At 45.0% G+C, this 22,416-nt stretch overlaps 1 protein-coding gene across 2 annotated transcripts in view; it reads left to right on the top strand.

The window, feature by feature from the left end:
* The window catches only part of Lhfpl6 (LHFPL tetraspan subfamily member 6), a 188,203-nt gene extending 167,269 nt beyond the window's left edge, over positions 1 to 20,934 (top strand). For both annotated transcript variants that reach the window (XM_075950728.1, XM_075950729.1), the window contains exon 4: positions 19,787 to 20,934. In XM_075950728.1, the coding sequence (XP_075806843.1) occupies positions 19,787 to 19,905 (119 nt within the window). In that variant the 3' untranslated portion in view covers positions 19,906 to 20,934. The remainder of the gene's footprint in view (positions 1 to 19,786) is intronic.
* The last annotated feature ends 1,482 nt before the right edge of the window (positions 20,935 to 22,416 follow it).

The raw sequence follows: 22,416 nt of genomic DNA on the forward strand, positions 1-22,416 counted from the left end.
CCTGCTTCTGCCTCCCTAGTGCTGGCATCTTTTAAAAAAAATGGCACCAAGGCCATTTTTAATGTGCGCTTTCAATCAGTCGTTAGTCTTCCTTTTTTTCATATTAAACACACGGTCTCCATAATCAGGTTGTTCCAATTGATTTAATTCATGTCTCAGAGTCTTTACCCATCGAAGACTTTTATAATTATATCCTTATGATCAAAAGTAGCATTTCAATTAATTTGTCTTGCTAATTTGCCAAGTAAATTTGAGTAATTATTGCTTTCATCTTTTCTTTAATTTGATTAAGAAGCCCCGTTGTTTTCTTTCCTTGAAATTGTGCGGCTGGTGTCCTAGGAACAGCGCCATGGACTAAACTCGGCCATCCCAGCAGTGAGAAGATGAGGGTCTGTCTTTGCATTTTTCAAACCAAGGAAAAACCCTTCCTGCTGCCATTTAAAGGATGACCACATGCCTCTAAACATGTTATGTCTCCTTCCGATGATGTCTGACCCCTGAGTCATGCATTCCATCCTTAAATCTAACCGCACTTGATCTACAAATTACAACTTATTATACAAAAGATAACTTGCAAGTTATATTAAGGACAGTGGGTAAAGATGAGGAGAAAACACTTCCTCCTACACCCCGCCTCTCCAATCCTCTCTTAAGTTAAACAGTTTTGAGCTTTTCCCAGTCTGGTATTTTTGGCAGCCTGAACCTCCATAAGTAGAGCCAATGACAGAAACAACTCTATTGGCCTCTGTGACATTTACTATGACACACATCATTTTGACTATATTCATAAGGCTCCTGGACAATTTTGTGGCTGTCCTGGCTGCTACGTATGCAGCCGCTCCTGCCTCTGACTGTCTTGCTGGAGTCGGGTGTTGGTTGTTTTCTCATTGTTGTTTTGTTTCTGTTTTTGTATTTTTCTTCTCCCAAGTAGAATGAGTTTCCCATCCCTCAGTTTAGCAGGAGACTCCTCTCATCCAATGCACTGGGCATGGAAAATAAAGGTATAACCCCTTTGTGAGATGGCTATTTTGTGAGGCTAGCTAATGGTAAGATCTGAACACACGTCAGGATTTAGCCAGAAAGGCTAGAGAGACGTCTCAGTGGTTCAGTTTCTAATGCTCTTGCAGAGGCCTGGAGTTTGATTCCCAGCACCCACATTTCGTGAGTCACAGCTGCCTTTAACTCCAGCTCTGAGCATTCTGACGACCTCTTCTGGCCTCTGTGTGCACCCCCATTCATGTGCTGCACGTGGCTATTCATTGGACCTGTCCCCAAACTTTTGAATCTTAAGACAAAGTTACTGGATGCCATCTAGGGGTTCCTTCATGGGCCTGGATTCTCTCAACGAAGGCTCCAGTGCAAGAGAATATTAGCATGAAGTCAGACAGCTGCTGGGAGTTCAACTGAAACCTAAACTGTGTGTTCCAAGGAATTCTGGAGAACTCAGGAACTCTATAAATGATACAGAGAAACTTCTGCTGGCCCAGGAAGTCCAGTTAGGCCAGTGATACCTGATTGGGCAAAGCATTCAGTCATCACCAAGACAAAACAAAAACCAACAACAGCTCTCTGGTTACCTCTGCATACGCCTTAGAAAAGGAAAAAACTGCAGATTTATTTCTGGAACATTCATGCGGCCTGCAAACCATAACTTATTTAAAAGATAACTTGCAGCTGCAAATCATAACTTATTCAAAAGATAACTTGCAAGTTATATGAAGGACAGTGGTTCCCGTGGTCATGAAATTAGCGTGGGGACATTGCCACTTCAAGCAATCACTTAGTAAATGCCTCTAGTCTCTCTAGAAAGAAAAGTTGGAAAAGTTGCTGCACTCTGTACAGTGTGCACCTGCTTCTGTCTGGTTCCCTAAACACACCTTTGCAAGTTCATCTCACCTGAAACTGCAGACATGCATGTTCAAGGTAGCAAGCTATGCCGCATGTAGATATGGAAATATCCCATGTGCCATATGTCCGTCATGCTCAAAGCAGAAAAAGGAACCGGGGAAAGGAAGCACTTAAGAAGTATAAGTGGGAGGTGGGGACAGCTGCCTGCTAATTTTGGCCAGCTACAAAAGCTGTTAGCATTCACCCTGCTTCTATAGATTCTGGCATCTGACACCCAGGTAAGAGTTACAGCCTGGCTCTCTGAGGGATTCAGGCTCCATCACTACTCAGAAGTCAAGATCACAGTCATAAAGACCCAGGTTTTGAAAAATTAATTTTTTTGCTGTTTCAGCCTTCTCTGGGCTGGAAGACTGTGGCTCTTTTTAAAGCCTCACCCAGTTCCTTGAAGCAATTTCTGGCAATGAAATTCAGCAATTGGAGAAAAAAAAGAAAATTTTTTTTAGCAAACTTGTGTGAAGGAAGATGTCTTGAAGTCCAGTCACCAAACAGGTGCTTGGTTACGCTAATCCCTACTCCAAAGGTCTTCGTTTCCTAGGGCACCTGCTGGTGATGCACCCTTTCCAGACTCCTTAAGCAGCACTTATGGAAACTGAACAGTGCTGCCCTGATTTTTTTTTAATCCCCATTGATGGCTTCCTTCTGTCTTCTGCTTGGATATTAAAGTTTGTTCAGAAAACGTTTTAAATTGAACTGGTCCAGGGGGCGGTATTTTTGAGGTTTGGGTTATCTCTCAGAACTTGACCTTCTTCAAGTGGCAAGAAAGAATGAACCACAGAAACATATCAGAGGTTAAAGGAATTCCACTGTTCCTTCTGGTTTTGTTGTTACCTTGTTCTGCTTTTATGGCATACTGTCATCTTTATTTATTGCTGTTGATCAATTGTGTTTCTCATCCTTGTTCTATCATTTTTAATATCTTTTCTCATCATCATAAATTGTTTTAGAATTGAGTTTTATAGGAATATCACCTTGCTTCTGTTCCTGGGTACTCTATTTCTTTAAAATGCTATATTCTACATTCATTCATTTATTGTGTATTGAATGCACTATTTGGGTGAACAACTGGATATCTCAATCCATGGTGCTGCAGATGAGTTCCGTGTTGTAGGAGGGTTTGACCCCCAGGTGGAGTTCAGCTTGAGGCCTCTAGACAACAAGAGGCCACGGTCCATTTACATAGGTTTCAGAGAGCTCCTGAAGTTTTGTGTGATTTTTATGTGCTATGTGCTTTTAAAAGATTATTTATTCGTGAATTTAATTTCAAGAGAGTATCATAACTTTACACTTTGGCCAAAGGCAGTCTTGATCTCTGAAGGTTTATCACTTCTGGCAAACAGCATTGGATATCAGACCTCAGAAAGTGTAATGACCTGAACTCGAAACTTAAGACTTCTCAGGAGCCACAGGTCTCCCCAGGAAGCCTGGAATTGGACCTCATTCGTGGTCTATGAAAGTGCTCGCAAGAACTACGGTGAGGGAAAGCATCCTTACTTACAGTGTGCGTTGTGCAGACACAGCTCATGCCCAGTTCTGATCTTAAGTCCCATCTATGAAAATGTGACCTGTCTTACCAGTGAAGTAGACTATATGTCTACTTAGATCTGATCCAGTTTATTTCCACAGCCTGGACCTAGCCTCTTGGATACCACAGTGTTTCCATGTTTCTCCTGACTTGTGAGTTGAGGCACTTTATTCTTGACTGCCATCTCAAAGATGTTTGCCATGGTGATTTGATTGAATAATGTCCCCTTTATGGTCACATATTTGAGCATTTAGTCCCAGTTGGTGGCACTTTTTAGGGAGTTTCTGTAACCTTTGGAGATGGAGGCTTGTCGGGGAAGATATATCGCTCGCGGTGGGCTTATATCCTCACCTGCCTTCTATCCTCTCTCCTTCCTGTGTGCAGATAAAAATGTGATCCCCAGCTTCCTATGCCTGCTGCCACACTGCCACCATGCCCTCCCTACCACGGTGGACTCAATCACTGAAACCATAAGCCAAAACAAACCCTTTCTTCCTTAAGCTGCTTTGACTGTGCTTTTTCATCACAGCAACTGAATGGTATAACTCATACATCTTTATAGTCAACAGACTTAGGAGACATCACAGGGGAGGCTGTCATAGGCCCATATAATAAAATGATTTCCCTCTGGGGTAAAAGTCGGGCATGTTTTCTTGCAGCCCAATATAGAAGGTTTAGTTTTCCTATGCCTGGAGCTCTTCCGTCGTGACACAAACCCACTGTGCTTGCTGGATCCGTCTGCGCTACTGAGTTTCAGCCTTAGTGGGATGTGGGAGGCAAGAGAAAACATGAAGCTCATTGTGCTTGCTGTTCTGTAATATTGTCCCCGTGCTTACAAATAGAGTAAATCCTAGGCTCTTAGCCTCCTTTTACAATACTGTTCCAATACTTCAAAACACCTCTGCATAGACAGTGGCTATCGCTTTGCTACACAGAGAAAACCCAGCTCAAGGGCCTCGTCTACACGGCAGTTTAAGTACTGCTGTCATATGGATCTCATCAACACCAGAAGCTTTATTAATGAGCACAGCAGTTGCCAGAGAGGGGTTTTGATTGCTGACATTTGTGTCTTTTTAACTAGCATGCTGGATCTTTTCACTGATGTTTAAGATGAGAGTGAATGCCACCTACGATGGTAGAGAATCTCCCCATCCTTTCCCGAGAGGATGCTAGCATCCATCTAGGAATAGACCATTATTGCAACCATGAGTGATATTTAGATTTATCAACCTGTATGGCCTAGGTTCTGAGCAGTCCTAACCCCAACATATGCAGCCACAGTGGGGACACAAGCTCACACGGAGACCTCCTGCTCCAAGGCATCATCTCTGGTTTGTGGTACGTGAAGCTGGGAATCTCCACCATTCTCAAGAGGAGCAAGGAATGATAGAATATTTGGGGGACTTTGGCGAAGGCAGTTTCCTTACCAGGGAACATGCAGCAGTTCTCTGATAACCAGTCCACGTTTAGTGATGGAGTCAGGTATGGCCTTCCGCTTAGAATGGTATCCACCATCGAATCATTCTCAAAGGGTCTGTTTTAGTCTTCGGCTTGAAGGATGTATAAGTGTGTGTTGCCAAGGGCAATGCAGCTCTGCTTGAGCCCGCAGCATTTGCCTGTAGTGGTCCCTTCACACATTGGTGGTCCACACACAGAGAGGAAAACAGTTTGATGAGCAAGACTTGCGTGTATCTTTTGTTTGCTTTAGTTTGTTTTGTTGCACAGGCTGGCTTTGAACCTGGGATCTTCCTGCCTTTCTGCCTTCCAAACCTTGGTGTTACAGACACATGGCATCATGCCTTGAGTTGCTTTTGCTTTCTGATAACTGTTGAATAAGTATGAAGTATGCGTACACCAGGATTTGCTATGAGGCTTGCTTTTATTTATATCTTGGAAGTGAGGTCTTCGAAAAAGAGTGTCTAACCACTCACCATCTGTCATAATTTTACAGAGGGTATTGGAATTTACCAGAAGGAATCAAAAGATTGGGCCTGACTGGATGTGGCTTAACTATATTTCTTTGATTTGACTTCCAAGCATGGCAAGACTGTTGAGGAAAAACTCCCAGAGAGGGCCAGCTAAGCAGCGTCAAAGTCCTGCCTGCGGCCACAGGGTTCCACATAGCTCAGGGCCAGCAGAGTGTGTGCAGACTCTGCTGGGTGTTCAGTGGAAATGTGACAGTGACCGACGGAGTGGGGGACCATCACCATCACAGTTGAAGGCTGTCCATCTCCACACAGGTTGGGACAAAACTGCCCTGGACCTCGCCGAGCAACAGCACTGGGAGACAGACTTGGGGTTTTGACTCTTTCTTTAGGGCCACCCAGAAACCAAAGAGCTGAGTTTCCCAGGAAGTCTTTGCTTTTATTAAAAGCAGCCCCAGGCAGAAACTAACGATGACCTTGGTGGTCTTTGGTCAGTAAACTGGACAAATAAAGCTGGTTATTTTAGTCATCCCCAAAGATGATCAATTTCTGTGTCACTTCATGGTGTGGACACAAAGGCCACCTCTGTTCATGCGACAGTGTCTCCCAAATGGTAGACATCGCTAGTAAAGATTTTAGGTTGACTGCAGTGTTAAGGGGTAAAGACTAATAGCGCCTGGGCTGCCAGATACTCAGCTCATCGATATGACAAAGGGGAAACTGCTTTTCACACGGATGGTGCAAAGACGTATATCAATAGATGTGTCTGGGGTGTCCCAAAGAATTGTGGGAGCCATTTCACCCGTCCTAATTTCACTGTATTTGTAAAGGAACCTGAGTATTTGGAGTTCTTAGGCATGTGGACCGAGAAAGAAGGTTGGGTGAGTAAAAGCATCTTTAACTTCCCTCCAGTGGTTATGTTGTCTTCCTGCCATGCCAGGATGGAGGATGCAGAACCTGCATTCAGTGTAAAGTGTGGAGGGAGGGCCCTGGGTCAATCTGACACCAAGGGAAAAATGAATAGGCGTGTTGCGATGTGAAAGAAAACCTCAGGAGTCAGAGACGTTTGATGGATTGAGTAGCATCACCTGGTCACCCGGGTCCTAGACCATCCTCACTGTGTTCCTTGCTCCTTTTGTTCTATCAGTATCTTCCTTCCACTCATGGTTTACTTCTTGTTGTACACAACTCTCTCCTGAGCCAAAATGCCACCACCGTCTTCATGAATTCAGCCGTGCCAGGTTACAGAGGATTATCACAGCTGGATGTGTTGATTGCTGATGTTGCCTCCTAGAAGGAGGAGCTGGAATGGTCACAGCATTTTCACCAGAGTGTCAAGCCACTCCTACAAAGCATATGTATGTACTGCTTCCATAAGTGCACACGGCTTCAGTGAGAGGCTAGAGTGTATTGACTGGGAAGGCCCAGGAGGGGCTCCAACGGTGCAGTTATCAATGCAAATGCGCTGTTCTCAGGTCAAAGGCAGTGAGGGATAGTTTATTCTACAGCCAAATGAGAATGACTGAGGCCTGGAAAATACACAGCTAGGTCACTCCAGGTTCCATACTCACACGTGGAAGCAATTTCATGAAGCTTTATAGCTGCAGAACACAGAAAGTTATGAATAAAGCAATTTGCTCTCTGATGACATTTTTGACTTTTGGGTTGGTGGAAACTCATCGTCTGCTATGTTAGCAGATTCCTAAAGGGTTCTGTCTATTAGTCAATGGATATTAGTCCCAACACAGATAGATGTAGGCAAGGAATGGCTCCTTAGGGGCCTTAAATATAGCCCAAGCTAGGCAATTAGCCTTTGGTCCTGCAAGCTTCCAGTCTTCCCACACCACTATGGTTCTTCTAACTAGTCATGCCTTTTCAGAGACAACTTTTCCCCAGGAATTTTCATCCACTAAGCTAAGAAGGAGCTAACGTCTGTGCTGGGTTTGGACCGTCCACTGTGGCCCCTTTGCGAACACCCACACTCCTGCCTGTAACCTCCACCCACCCGTTACTCTAGAAGTAAACTGTTTTAGTTAGGGTTTCTATTGCTGTGAAGAGATACTATGACCATGGCAACTTTTATAAAGGAAAGCATTTCATTGTGGTGGCTCACTTACGTTCAGAGGTTCAGTCCAGTATTGCCATGGTGGGAAACACAACAGCGTGCAGGCAGACATGGTGCTGGAGAAGGAACTGAGAGTTCTTTCAGCTTGACTCACAAGTAACAAGAAGTGCTCTGAGACATTGGACAGTATCTTGAGCATCTATGAGACCCCAAAGTCTACCTCCACAGTGACATTCTTCCTCTAACAACTACTCCAACAAAGCCACACGTCTTAATAGTGCCACTCCCTTTGGGGGCCATTTTCTTTCACACCGCCACATAAGACTGTAAGTAATTTATGTTGGCTTGAGTCGTCCTTAGCACTCAAAGACTGAAGAGACCAGTCTCAAAGTGTGTCCAGCTCCCTATTAAAAACACTATAGTGTTTTCATATAGCCTCCCTATATTTTATCTATATTTTATTTCATCTCCAGACAACTTATAATACCTGCTCCAGTGTACATAGATATGCTAGTTCACTCTGAGGGGGATAAGAACCAGGAGCAGTGTGTATGCGTATGTGTATGCGTGTGTGTATACATGTTTGCACACTGTAGATACCACGCTTCAGGGAAGGGTACTTTGATTTTCAGCCAAGTCAAACCTGTGATTCTAAAATCAGTCGATCCTAAAGACCTGATGATGTGCCCAGATATGGTAGTTTGCTGATGAAATATGACACTGGTTTATTTTTCTTAAATAACTCTATGCTTTTTCTTTGAGCATGTGAAATTACTTTAAAGAATGAAGGTGTCCAAGAAAGAAGGAATGCCTACTGCTCTTACAGAGGACCCAAGTTCAGCTCTTAGCTCCCATGTGGTGGCCCACAACCTTCTGTAACTCCAGTTCCAGGGAGCCAGTGTCCTTTTCTGGCCTCAATAGTAATCGCATACATGTGATGCCCATACATACATGCAGGCAAAACCCACACACAAAAAATAAAAATAATCCTTTCTTTTTTAAAAAAGAAGGAGGTGTCATGTTTCTGTTAAATGTCCCACTCCACCCCCAACACACACTCGTGTGTTGGAACACATTCTTAGACTGTGTGCTGTTTAGAGAGGGTTAAGAGACCTTTAGGAGGTGGGGCCTGGCCAGCTGGCATGGATAGGTTGCTGAAAGCAGGCCTTTGAAGTTACAGCCCACCCTAATTCTAGTTTCTTTGTCTAACCTTCCTTTTCTGGCCCCCTTAAGCAGCTCTGCCATAGGCTCAGTATGCCAAGGCACTGCTCGGCCACGCCTTCCCCACCCAATGGACCGACCACTCCTAAAACCAGGAGCCCACATGACTCTCCTTCCTCTACATCTCCTTGGTCAGGTAGCCTGTCATAGACAAGAGAATAGTGACGGACACAGCAGGTCCTTACAGGTTGTATATAGTATATAGGCAAAGAGTCAAGATTGAATGGCTGTGGTTAGCAGCAACACTAGCCTTCTTTCATATGTGAATCAGGACATTATATATCATAAACAAATCCAGCAGACCAGTGGCATGCTGAGGAGACCACTTCTGAGAGATCTGGGACAGTCACCAGTGTCCTGGACAACTATGCTCGTGTATAGAACACAGGAGATGGCCCAGATCCAGGGCTGGCAAGCGATGGGCCAAATTTGCTCTGCATGCTTCTGTAAATTAGATTTCATTGGCAGGCAGCAGTGCTCACTGACATAGTTGGTATCTGTGATTGCTTTTTAACTAAAATATTTACTGTCAGGCCCTTTTCTGAATAAGATCACCAATCATGACCTGTGCCATTCTTTTCAAAAATTCCTCCAGTGCCGAAGTCTATGACCCTGTGATACACTCCCTCGGTGGCAGAAGTGAGGGAAGACAAAGGTCAGGAAAACAGAGGAAGGATGCCCTGGTTCTGGGCGAGTCCTGAATTGAAAGGAAGCTCTGTTGCATTCAGGTTCAGCACCTTCACAACACCCACCCTCCTTCCTCCTGCCTTCCTGTCTTGCCTGAAGCATTGGCACTGCTGCCTGGGGACCTCTTTGGTGGCACTAAAAGCCCTGTAGTAATTCTCTGTGGGGATTACCGTTTCCTTGTCTTTCAACTGTATCAGCTAGAAAAACTCCTTTCATTCTTCAGAAAGCGTTGTCTCCCACGCGGAGTATAAACCTACATCATCTTTCAGGATCGGAGATGTTTGTTGAGGAACATGGGCCACCTGTGCCCCCGAGTGCTGCCCTGGCACACTTCATGGCTCCTCCCAGGAGTCTGGATTGACACTCTGTCCCCTTCTCCCTAGACACCGAGAGTCTGCACGCAGGGCTAATTTACCTGTCGATTCACAACCGGATTGCAGGACTAAAGCTAGCATGTCGTCTTAATCGTCAGTGACTTAATTTGTAGGCGGTTTGCTCAGTTGGCGTAGTTAGCTGTGACTCCCTTAGTAGGATGCAGTCAGAGTGCCCAGACTGCAGATCTGCCCTGTGGTCATTCTCCTACACTGCCATACTTGCAGGTGGACTGTAAAAGAAGATCAATATTTTGATTCAGAAAGTTTCAGAGTAAAAAGGATCAATAGGCTATAGCTGTTGTTTAGTAGTAGGTTATGCCTGCCACCCAAGTACTCTAAGTCCTCAGATTTGACCTTCCACTTTGGAGAGGGAGTGGTCATGATATCAGTTTTTCATTTTGCATACCATTCATGTTTATTAATGTGTGTGTATGTGTGTGTGCATGCATGTGCAGGCATGTGCGGCGGACAGAGAGTGATATCAGATATCTTCCTCAATAACTCTCCACCTATCTGGGGAGAAGGGTCTCTCCCTGAACCTGGTTCTAGATTTGGCTGGACCTGCTGGACAGTGAACTCCAGTGGTCTGCCTGTCTACACTCCCCTGCTCTAACCCCAAACCTGGGGTCACGAGCACACAGTGCTTTTAGGTGTATGCTGGGGAGATGAACTCAGATCTGGTATTTGTGTGGCAGGTTCTTTACGGATGGAACTATCCTCCCAACCATATTATTTATTAATTTCTGTTTCCATACACTTGGAAGCATGCCCCTCCATTTCTTGTGTGTGTGTGTGCGCGCGCATCTGTATCTTATTTTCTTATTGAAATTTGCTTAACTTTGGTTTTGACATTATTCTGTAGACAATAAACTTATTTTATGCTTTGGTTAACATACATAAGAAAAGGGTCCGACTATGAAGCTGTAGGAAGGACCTGACTTTCTGTGGTATTTAAGTCTATAGTATTTGCTACCTCTTTCCATTGATCCTTTGCTTTCTTGCCTTTGTTCTTTGTACAGCAGAAAGAATAAGGTCAGACATGCCTGCTTCTTCCCTATCTAAACTTTACATTTATATATTGGTATGCTAATGAGAAGACGAACGCTAAAAAGAAATCCTACACTAGCTCAGAACTAGTATAATAAAGGGTTGTTTATTTAGGCATAGACTCACAGATCACAGGAGGAACAGCAACTGATGTCTCCCCAATGAAAGCTAGTACAGCGCCTCCCTACAACAGGTTGCCGAGAGAGTGCCCAGCGCCCTGTGACTGGCTCAGTGACCAGATGCTAAATCTTCAAAAGGCAGATCCTTCATTTAACTAGAAACAGTCAAAGTAGACAGGGGAGAATCTTCTAAAAAGACTGGAAAAATCAAAGGGTAAGAGAAAATATGACATTTTCCCTCTGGCACATAGGTTCCACTGAAGCATCTGTAACTCACAAGAGAAGTAGAGTCAACCTAGACCTGCCTTATACAATAGCTGAACCCAAGAGGAAGCTCTGTGATTAATTGGCCCCAAGTTCACGATTAAGTTTGATGTTTACTAGAGCTATGGGACAAGTTACCCATCCTATCGGGAGCTGGATACTTCTGAGAAGTGAGAATCAAGTTGAGGAATCAAGAAGATACAAATGGATTTGCATCTCTAATTTCCTAAAAAATATCTTGCGAAAAAAACAATTAAATGAAGGGCCCCTCCCATTGGACCCCTTCCTTGCAGTCTTCAGCTGACAGCTATTAAAAAATTATAAACGTTGAATTTCTATTTACAGTCCTGGCATAAAGTCTGATATCCACTCATGGCACAAATGGGTATCGATTGCCTTTGGGGGTCCAGGCATTGTGTGTGGTATTGAGCATCAGCATACAGAAAGAAACAGGCCAGTGCAATAGCATCTTGAGTATGAAATATGAATTGAACTAATTAATGAAAAAGTGGAGGTTCTATTACAAGGTCAAAGACAAGAAGATGGGGGCGGGGGGAGCTCCAGTGAGTTGGATCTGCTGTAGGGTCCTTTTCATTCCTTCCTTGTCTCTTATTACTTCCAAAAGCAGCACAATAAAACTAAATTGAATCACCCGCAAAAGCCAGCCACACCTCACTTCACCCTGTACCCCGCCACCGGGTATGGTCCTGGAATGCTGCCAGGGAGCCTTTGTCTGCGGACTTGGCAGGTGGCTGCGGTGCACAGCTCTGTCCCATTAACCTCTATTTTAGCTGTCAAGAAGACTATTCCCCGATGTTGAAAGCAGCAATTTGCCAAGCAGGCAGGCTTGGAGTCCTGTTTGACGAAGCGTCACGGGGTGCAAAAGGGAAAGTTTAAACAGATTTGCCTCTCTAATTTCCTGAAAGATCACAGACCAAACTCACCCTCTGGTAAAATGCTTTCTGTTTGCTTTATAATAACAAGCATTATTGCCCTGACACGCGGAGTGGGGAGGCCGAGAGAGAGGGGCCCCTATTTCCTGGTTTAATTTAGTTCCTTTACAACTCATAGCATACCTTGCTCTTTAAAACATAGGAATGTAGAGACTTCCTCTTTGCTAGTGGCCTAATGTATCCTGGAAGACGTTTTTAATTCTGCAGCTGTAAGACACGTTGCTAATTTTTGCGTCTCTAGTATTGAGTGTTGGGTTCTAGGCAGGAAACCGAGTTCAGAGTAGATTCTTCTGATTTTCTTTTCCTTTGAAGAGGTCTAGACAATATTGTCACGTCTCTGGCCAGCAGATCCAGTGCAGACAGTTCACCTCTGCATTTGTCTTTTCATGAGGTAATAACAATAGGAACAACAACAACAAAAAAAATGTCCTTCTAGGCCTAGTTTGCCACCATGAGAAAGAATCAAGAATTGAGGACGCCTAGGGAAACTAGTGCTTCAGTCTCCTCAGACAGGCATAAGTCTTGACACCTCAGGCTGATCTTGCTTCACCAAAGGGGTGTGCACAGTTGCATTTGTGTGTGGATATGTGGATGCTTGTGTGTCTGTATATGTATGTGCATGCATACCTGTGTGCACTTCTGTATACATTTGAGGCTACTTTGATGAGCTGTTTCTTATAGGAGGCATGTTCTATATGTATGTTCTATATGTTTAACTGATGTGAACACCCAACAGAAAGCAGGCTTCAGGAGACCGACTGTGTAGTGGTATTTGCTGTGATATTTCCAGTTCCTGACTGGTTTTAAAAAATAATTGGAGAATCAGGAGTATTTGTGAACGTAGAATATCTAATGTATCTATCTTATAGCAGAAGTAAAAAATCAGAGGAATGCTCTATGAAAGTGAAGCTCTCAAACTGAGAAGCATTCCTCTTGCCCGTCCCTGGTAGTGCAAGTACATAGTACCCATACCTCGTGTTGAACAATGTGTTCGCAAGCCCTAACTCTATCCCCATTTCTCTGTGACGGCCTCCCACATGTGTGCCTGGTGTGCCCTTCCTCAGCTGCCAGGGCTCTGTTTCAATGTCACTTCCGAGTTAGGCCATGCACCCCTTCAGCTCACTGACCACGCTCTGCAGGTGTCCCCAGCTTTGCTGTCTCAGCATCCTGGAGTGTTTCTCCAAGCCCATCTCACACTTGCCATTACGTAATTGTGTGAGTTCTATTTAATGGCTGTCTTAGGACTAGGCGGCCTCTCCTCTGAAAGCAGAGGTTGTATTCACCGTAGTCAGCCAAGTCCACAGCACCCGACTTGAAACAGCCATCGCTCAATAAACATCTGTTGGATCAATGAATGAGGTGATGAAAGCAGAAAAGGGCAGAAACATGAAGACGGGAAGGGCAAGCCAGGGAGAAATAGATCACCATAGAGGAAGGGTCAGGAATCCCCCAGTTGGGGGTGGAGAAACTCTTCAGTGGTTGAGAGCACTTGCAGCTCACAACTGCCTGTAACTCTAGTTCCGTGGCATCGAGCACCCTGTTCTGGCCTCCTCAGGACTGCACACACCCATAGAGGCAAATAAAACAAATCAGGGGTTGACCAGTTAGCATTTCTTCAGATGGGCTTATGTCTTTACTCTTACCAGGCTAATCCTGGCTATCTATGGTTTGCTTCTCAAAAAGTGTGTGAGAACATATACATTCATGTACGTGTGTACAGACATGTATCCATATAGTATTCACAAACACTTGCAAGTGCTTGCATGCATCCATGCATGAATATGTTCATGCCTGTGCACATATGTATGTGTTTGAGGCCAGTTTGACGAGATTTTGTGAGTCAATGGAGTTCTTTGTGTCTGAAATAATGGGATATTTTTCTTTTAAAGCAAACTAAATTTAAGTTGCTCATATTGATTCTTAGCCAGCTGCTGAATTTTAATCACGGAAATTGTATGGCATGTGGTTAGTCAGGGGACATATTTTCTCACATCCTCAAACACTTTGAGAATCTTTATTTAGTGTCCACTCACTATTCATATGCACCTGGTCTCCTGGGTTGACTGTAGGTTTTAAGATACGGCGATGGTAAGTTACAAGTACACTCAGGCCAAAACAAAGAACGGTGTTTGCCCCAGGAAGCTGGTAATGCAGACAGATACTGCACTCTCCAAACCCCCACTCCCAATATTCTCTCCTTAGTCTTTCAGAGATGGCAAGATGCGAGTGGGTGCATGGTGAGTAAGGAGGGCAAACCTTCAACAACTGAAGACACTTCACGGGCCTATGATAAAGTCAGATGAGAAAAGCCTGCTTCACCCATGGCTGTCTTGGATCTAGGTCATCAGAGCAGACCTTTAAATGCAAAGTTGTATTCAAGGGAATGTGTCAAGGTGGCCTGGGAAGATGGTTGGCAGTAGTGCTCACCGTGCAAGTATGAGGACCAGAAACCATGTGAAGGGTCTGCCCTGGTGGAGCCACACAGATCCCTGGGGCTGCTGATGAACCCTTGTGAGATCCAGGCAAATGAGAGAGCATGCATTCACAAACAAGGTAGACAGCTCCTAAAGAGTAACTATTGAGGGCTGACCTCTGGCTTCCATATACACATGAACACCCATATGCACACACATGAAATGTACCTAGGAGAAACCAGGAAGGAAGACATCTGATATGAGATTCCCCTCTGTGTGTGTGTGTGTGTGTGTGTGTGTGTGTGTGTGTGTGTGTGTGTGTAGGAATACCATTGGTGAATAAAGAAACTGCCTTGGCCTGTTGATAGGGCAGAACTTAGGTAGGTGGGGAAAACCAAACTGAATGATGGGAGAAAGAAGGGCGGAGTAAGAGAGAAGCCATGTATCCCCGCTGGAAACAGATGCCTAAACTTTACCCAGTAAGCCACAACCTCATAGTAATAATACACAGATTAATAGAAATGGGCTAAATTAATATGTAAGAGTTAGCCAATAAGAAGCTAGAGCTAATGGGCCAATCAGTGTTTTAAATAATATAGTTTCTGTGTGACCATTTCAGGTCCGAGCTGCCGGGCAGCTGGGAAACAAATAAGCGGCCTCCTTAAACAGATAATCAAGGTAGCAAACACTAAGGCAGGGAGGCACATGACAGCTTGATGTAAGGACCAGCCTGAACTCTCAGATGATCTGGAAGCTTCCTTATGCTGCGGAATAAGTCCACGAAGGAGGAAAGAAGCCATCAGTGTTGACAATGGCACACCAGTTTTAAGTCTACCATCGACTACAGCCATGCCAGAGGGAACTGTTTAACTATCAGAGGGGAGGAAAGTTGTCTCTCATCTCTCATGGACCCTGGGAGGGGAGAAAGCTGCAGTATAAACTGTAAGAGGTCAAATATTGTCGAAGACCAGCTTCAATATGACTTGTACATTACAGGGTAGGAGCGTGAAGATTAGAATCATTAAGCAAAAGGAACATAGATATGATAGAAATAAGAGACAGAGATACAGAATAGCATTGAAAGGGACATTCAGTGAATACTGAACTCACCTCGTTTGTTTTCTACATGCCTATATACTTCACTCCAAAAGGAGAGGTGGGATGCAACAGACTTCATTATCATGATATAAGGAATAGACTTGAATTCTCCAACCTTTGGTCCAGGTGGAGTGGATCCACCTCTATACCCCAAATACTAATTAACCACACCCTAGATCAGAATCTCTCATTTATAGCCACACCCGTTGTCATCAACTTTGAAAAAGCAAAAATAAGTTCCAACTCTCTGACCTCCCGTCAAGGTGGAACAGGCTCACAACTGTGGGTCCCTCACAAAAATACAAACAGAAGCTTTGACTAGTATCCAGAGGGCTGGGTAGAGCACAGTGCCAACAGCTGCAGCTCTCCACAGTTAAGGACCCCTAGACTTGAAACTTCCAACACCCCTGCAGTAAACGGCGTGGGTGATATCCCTCTCACCTTGGCTCTGTGGTTGTCGGCCCTTCCGTAGCTCCTTTTATCATCTTTAAGAGACACAGCTACAGTGACACGTACATTCTCCAGCAATTATCCAGGACGGCTACTCTTTCTTGAGAATGCGTCCAATCATTAATACACTCTGCCTTCTGCATTAGGTCAGGGGCTGTGCGTAGGTCAATATCCGTTAATGATGAGCGATGGGTGGCCTTCCACGTTATGAGCCCTGTGTGGGACAGAGAGACCACACATTTTGCTGACTCTTGGAAAGGTTCTAAGCCACTGGCTACTCTTAGCTGCCTGCTAATTCGTCCTTCCAGATTTATTTAATTCGGTTAACGAATAATTCACAGTGATGATGGTTCCCAAGGCTCACAGCTTGTGGCTGTCAGCAAATGTGGCCATGAAACAGGAATGCTGTCATCCTTGAAAAACACTTCTGCAGTTGACCAGTATTGGGGTAGGTCATTGTGCCTGGGGACACACCCCGAGCTGGAGACATGACCCTTTTGAATCTATTATTTTGTTAAATGCAGCGCAGCCTGTGGGAGGCAGCAATGTTGGAAATGGGGTTGGAAAACTTCCCTTTAAAGTCCAGTGCCAAAACTGGACTAGAGTTAAACCGCCAGACTCGCTTTTCAGGAGCCTGGATGCCTGTCGGCTTTGCTTCCTTCCTTTCTGGTTTTCTTTCACTTTGCCTCTCATTCTGCAGGGATTCACCCAGTGTCTGTGATGGATAAAGCATTGTAGACAGAGGTATGGGAAGGAACAAAGACCATCCCTGTGTCTTGAAACTTCCAGCCTCTATTCTAAACAGAGAATGGTTTGGGCATACACACGCAGTGTTTGCAAGCCCTGGGAAGTGCAGTGGAAGAAGCCAAGGCAGAGGAGGCAGTAGGTGGTAGGAGGAAATAAGTAGGGGTGGGTGGTCTGACCCTTGAGAGCTAGTGTTGAAAAGGAGCTAGTTCCCTGAAGGTCTGGAAATAGAGTTTTTGGGTGAGCGGGGAGTGTGTGGAGAGCCCCAAGCCCAGAGTGCTGTAGATAAAGCTGCCCAGTGTAATCCGAAGACAAGGTGGCCCCCAGGTCCGAGAAGACCACAGCGCACCAAGGACCCCACGGGCCACAGAAAGGAGATCAAGTTTTGAGAATTCAAAGATCTAAAAAAGAATGACTTGATTTTTTAAAAATGTCAGCTGTTCTACTGTTGGTCATTTTGCAGTGGAGACGGAGAGGCAGGGAAGCACTCTGGCATTCAAGGCTGGGTGCCTCAGTCATATGGAACTGGAAGTATGCGTCCATCCAGAGGCAAACAGTGAGCCCCTTTATAGGACAGGAAGTGTGCGTTCATACAGAGCCTCCAACTGTGTCATCTTCCAGCTTTTCTTGACTTCGGTTTCCTGCCTGAATGATACCTAGGTACCCTGTGTATCGCATTCCTCTGAGGACCAAACACATTATTATTTATTCCCATGAAGAACGAATGTGTAATGATTTTGTGCAAAAGCAATAACTACATGGTTACTATTTCCCATCATCTCTGGATGGAGAAGGAGGAAATCAAGGACGGCACTGGAGACAGGGATTGGATAGTGTGGTGTCGTCTGTGTGCCCGGGTCATGTCCGAGACTGCTTCTATGGTATGCAAACTCTCCAGCCAGCTGTGCCGCTCTTGATGCCTCCTCTTTGTTTCCTCCCTAGAACTTTCTATAGCTTACAAATACCATCTATTTGTATATTCAATTCAGCCTCATTCTAGAATGGAAGTTTCAAGAAATGGGGTGATCTTTGCCTTTGTTCATTACAACACCTCTACCTGCAGTGCTAATACAAGCCAGTAGCTCACACGGCTGTGTCTGTACATGGAGCAAGTTAGACATGCAACTAAAAAGGTCTAGTTAAAATAGTTCGGGTATCCTGATAGATCTACACTCTTGATATTTTGGTAGTGAGATATTGTTATTATCTTACAGATGAACAGAGCAAAATATGACTTAGAGAAAAAAGGAGGCATGGTTTTCTGTGGTTGGTACGTTCAGTCCCTGTTAGATACAAGTGTGTTGGTATCTAACAACATGTAAGCAAGAATAAATGAGGAGGAAGCTGGCTGCTGTTGGAAGATGATAAAATGGGAGGAAAGAAGGGTTAGCATTCCGGATATGCAGCTCAGGGGCAGAGTACTTGTCTAGCATGGTCAAAGCTGCAGAGTACTTGTCTAGCATGCTCAAGGCTCTCGAGTCCATCCCCAACACTGCCCCCCCCCAAAAAATGCAGAAAGAAAAAATAGGTTCTAAACAGGAATAGCTAGAACTAAGGACAGAGACCAAAGGAATAGACAGAGGGCTCATGTGCCATGCATATAAAAAAGAGTAACTCGGATGTCACTGCAAAACAATGAGGAGCAGAAGGAGGGAGAACATGAGCAAAGAAGTCGGGACCACGAGGGGTACACCCACCCACTGAGACAGCGGAGCTGATGTATTGGGAACTCACCAAGGCCAGCTGGACTGTGACTGAAAAAGCATGGGATAAAACTGGACTCTCTGAACATGGCGAACAATGAGAGCTGATGAGACGCCAAGGACAATGGCAAGGGGTTTTGATCCTACTTTATGTTCGGGCTTTGTGGGAGCCTAGCCAGTTTGGATGTTCACCTTCCTAGATATGGACGGAGTGGGGAGGACCTAGGACTTACCACAGGGCAGGGAACCCTGACAGCTCTTTGGACTGGAAAGGGAGGGGGAAAGGAGTGGGGGGAGGGGGAGAAGGGTGGGAGGAGGGGGAGGGAAATGGGAGGCTGGGAGGAGGTGGAAACTTGTTTTTTTTCTCATTTTCTCAATAAAAAAAGATTTAAAAAAAAAAAAAAAACAAGATAGCCAGACATGGCACCTCGTGCCTCTAAGCCCAGCACCATGGGGACTGAAGTAGAAAGGCTCTGAGCTGAGTGACATTAGGGGCTTCAGACTAAGACTGTTTCATGAACGACCCTTCGCCAAAGTTCAGGAACATAGAGCCCCCTCCACCAACCCAGACAGGCGATTTAGAATTAAAGACTTCTGATTGTTACGCTGGTTTGAACCCTGCCTCCATTTCTGAATAATTACATGAACTTGAAGGACTATGAGCAACATTCCATCTCCTAGCACTGTTAGAAGAATCAACCCAATGAGCGAGCATATGGGGAAAAAAAAATCAACATTTTTCTAGTTTCAAGTATGTCATTACTTCGGGCAGTTAGGACCTGTTTTGACCTGGTCATTGTGTTCTCCATTAAATGGTCTTTGAATTGAAAGTGGGTTTCAGCCCCAGGACAAGCTGGGAGGTCGTGTTCTCCAGTTTAGATCACAGAGTGTGGGTCATTTGACACGTTCTGCATTGTCAAATGTCCCCTGCAGTATTGTCCCTCAAATGGGTCCCCTCTGTAGGAGGACTGTTCCTGTATTTTGTCCTTTTTTTGCCTGAACATGCATGCAAGTCTGGCACAAAGGTGAGAACAGATATAGTCATCATCCTTCATGTCCTTGTGGTTGCCGTTCCTCCTTTGCTACAGCCATGAGTGTGGACATGCATAGAAGGGCATACAGATTCTCTGGTTCTCTTAGCTGACGTGAGACAGAGACCTGGGACCTGTGGAGATGCACACAGCTATTCTTCCATTCTTCATTCCCATGGCGGGCACACTGGAAGATGTAACCACGCCTCCGCCAGGTCATACTCATCCTTGTCTGCTTTTCTCTCCCTGCTTTGTCCCCAGGCAAGTGTGAAATCGGCTGGGCCTACTACTGCACCGGCGCAGGGGCTGCGGCTGCCATGCTGCTGTGCACGGGGCTGGCTTGCTTCTCGGGCAAGAAGCAGAAGCACTACCCCTACTGAGACCAGGCCGTCGGGAGCAAGTGGAGGAGAGGATGGACCACAGGGGACTGAAGGGGCCAAAGCATCAGCTACTTTCACAAGGTGGAATAGTGGTTCTAGCCAGTACAATGTCAATAGAATGCAATTTGACTGAATCTGGAACGTTCTATAGGAAGGGAGGGTGGTGGGGAAGTTGTCAGAAGCATGGAGAATATGGGACCGTGGAGGAAAATGGACCAAAGGCTAAAAACACTGCAGGACATTGGATGTTTCTATTCCACAGAGTATTGTTAATGTATATCACACACACAGCAAATCTATATATGCAAACGAGGATCTCATTTTCGTTCTCCTTCAAAAAGACGAGGACTAGGGGAGTCCAAAGGGCTAGTAGACACAGTATTATCTTAGGAAGCAGGGTAAGTACCCTGCAGCAGACATTCCCTGAAGATGAGGACTGAGCCTGAAAGCACATAAAAGCACATGCATACATACGCACACGTCATCCACATATGCACACACACATAGGCGCGCGCATACACACGTCATCACACCACGGCACAGGGGGTCAGCTGTGCACCATTGCTCCTGGTTTTTTAAATATCCATCAGTACAGTAGCATCACTTTATAAAAGCGTACATTAAGCCTAGTCCATGGACCAATAAAGCCGCTCTAGCAGTATTTTTGATATCCTGCATAAACGCTTTATGCCAGCCGCACATCTGCAGTGTTTCTGCAGATCTTTAGGGGTAAGCCTTTGTATTTCAACGCTATTCAAAGACACGCGGTAGTGATCTGATTAGCTTCTGCTGCAGTACCCTTGTGGGAAATAAAAACAGGACAGCTTTTGTCCACTGTAGGTGAGAATTCAGTTGCAGGTATGAGAGCGAAGGCAGGCCTCTCTCCAGTTATTGGGTCTTGTTTTCTCTTGCCCATTATTCTACTGTGCTATACCACAATTACTTCATTATTCATTTTGTAAAGGGAAAAAAAAGTACTATTTTGTTTGTATCTGAAAAGCTCTGTGAATAAACTCTCTTTGATCAATAGCTCACCGAGTCATTGAGCCTTATTTTCTTAAAGCCTGTCCTCCATGGTGGGCAGCCCCGTTAATCAGATTATTCTCATCCAAGGCCAGGTCTTAGAGGCACATGAAAGATAAGTGTCTACTTTTAAGTTAGACTCTTTGACACCTTCAGATCATTTTTAGTTCAATTGTGACAGATTCTTAGGAGAGTTTCAGGACTGTGAGGTATGTCATGGGAAGACAAGAGCGTGCTCCAACATGATCCAGGATTGCAAGATGGACTGGATCATCACAAGCGGTGTGCCATAGGCTGCTTCCCACTGACCACAGGGTGCTGTGTGTCTTTTGGACTCCTGCACCAGCACAGGTCACTTGAGCAGCACCTGTCCCCTACAGTGGCCCCTAGCAGTAAGCCTTGATTCATGAGAAAGGTTTGGCTTTATCAATGTCTCCCTAAGAGAACCAGCTCTTTAGGAGCAAAAGTTGCATGCCAGATAATGGGTGCATTCTATATGCAGCGTTAATTATTGTGGCATATCCCTAAAGCGCTACCCTCACCCTGGGGATGCCAATCCACCATTCGGCTGCCCCACCCCTCTCCCACCCTGCAGGTGCTTTTCTGCTTTCCTCCTCCAGGCAGCTGCCGAGATTTACTTGCAGCTTGCCTGCCCCGGGGGTTTTCACTTACGCTTTAGTAAAATGTTCCTCTCTGAAAAAACTTTAGCTTGGCTTGATTTTCAGGAAAAAGCAAATCCATTCAGTTTTAAAATTGCATACACATTGTATTTCAAAATGGAGCATTCCTACCATATATGCCTGGAACCATTTTCTGTAGTGCGCACACATTTATCAACTTAACCTGAATAGCGTTATGCATTTTAAACTTCACATCAGCCTCCTGGCCCTTCCCCGCCCCAGCTATTCACCCTCCACCCTGTAATCTTCCCATACCCCACTTGGCTAGCCCTGGCCATGCCCACTCTGGTTTTTTCTCTGTTCTAGACTCTTCCAGATGCCTCTGGATGTCTTCTCTCTGTAATCCAATGTGAAAACCTTTCCCTTAATGAAGCGTTCATTTTGGCTGTTTCTCTACTGCTCTCTCATCACCTGGGAGAGCCCTGCACTTAGCACACAAGCCTGGCCGTTTGATTTTGGTCCCCAGGAGCCATGAGAGAGAATTGGCTCCTAAAAGTTGTCCTCAGACTTCCGTATGCATGCTGGCACTCACCTGAACAATAATAGCAATAAACAAAATAAACCTAACAAAAGCTAAATTTTGCACATTGGGCCTGGACCTGTTATCTCAGTGGTTCAACACTTGCCTGGCACGCACACTCTATACTCCAAAATCTAGCACACGCCACCCTAGAGGTTCAATCCCCAGTGTCTGGCTCACTCTTTAACACCCAAAAGTATTAGGTAATGCACACTTATTTTCAAACAAAAAAAAATCATCTTTACAAACCAACATAAAACGAGAGGGCAAGGCAAAGGTAGCGAAATG

This window comes from Microtus pennsylvanicus, chromosome 16, assembly GCF_037038515.1.
Source record: "Microtus pennsylvanicus isolate mMicPen1 chromosome 16, mMicPen1.hap1, whole genome shotgun sequence".
NCBI lineage: Eukaryota > Metazoa > Chordata > Mammalia > Rodentia > Cricetidae > Microtus > Microtus pennsylvanicus.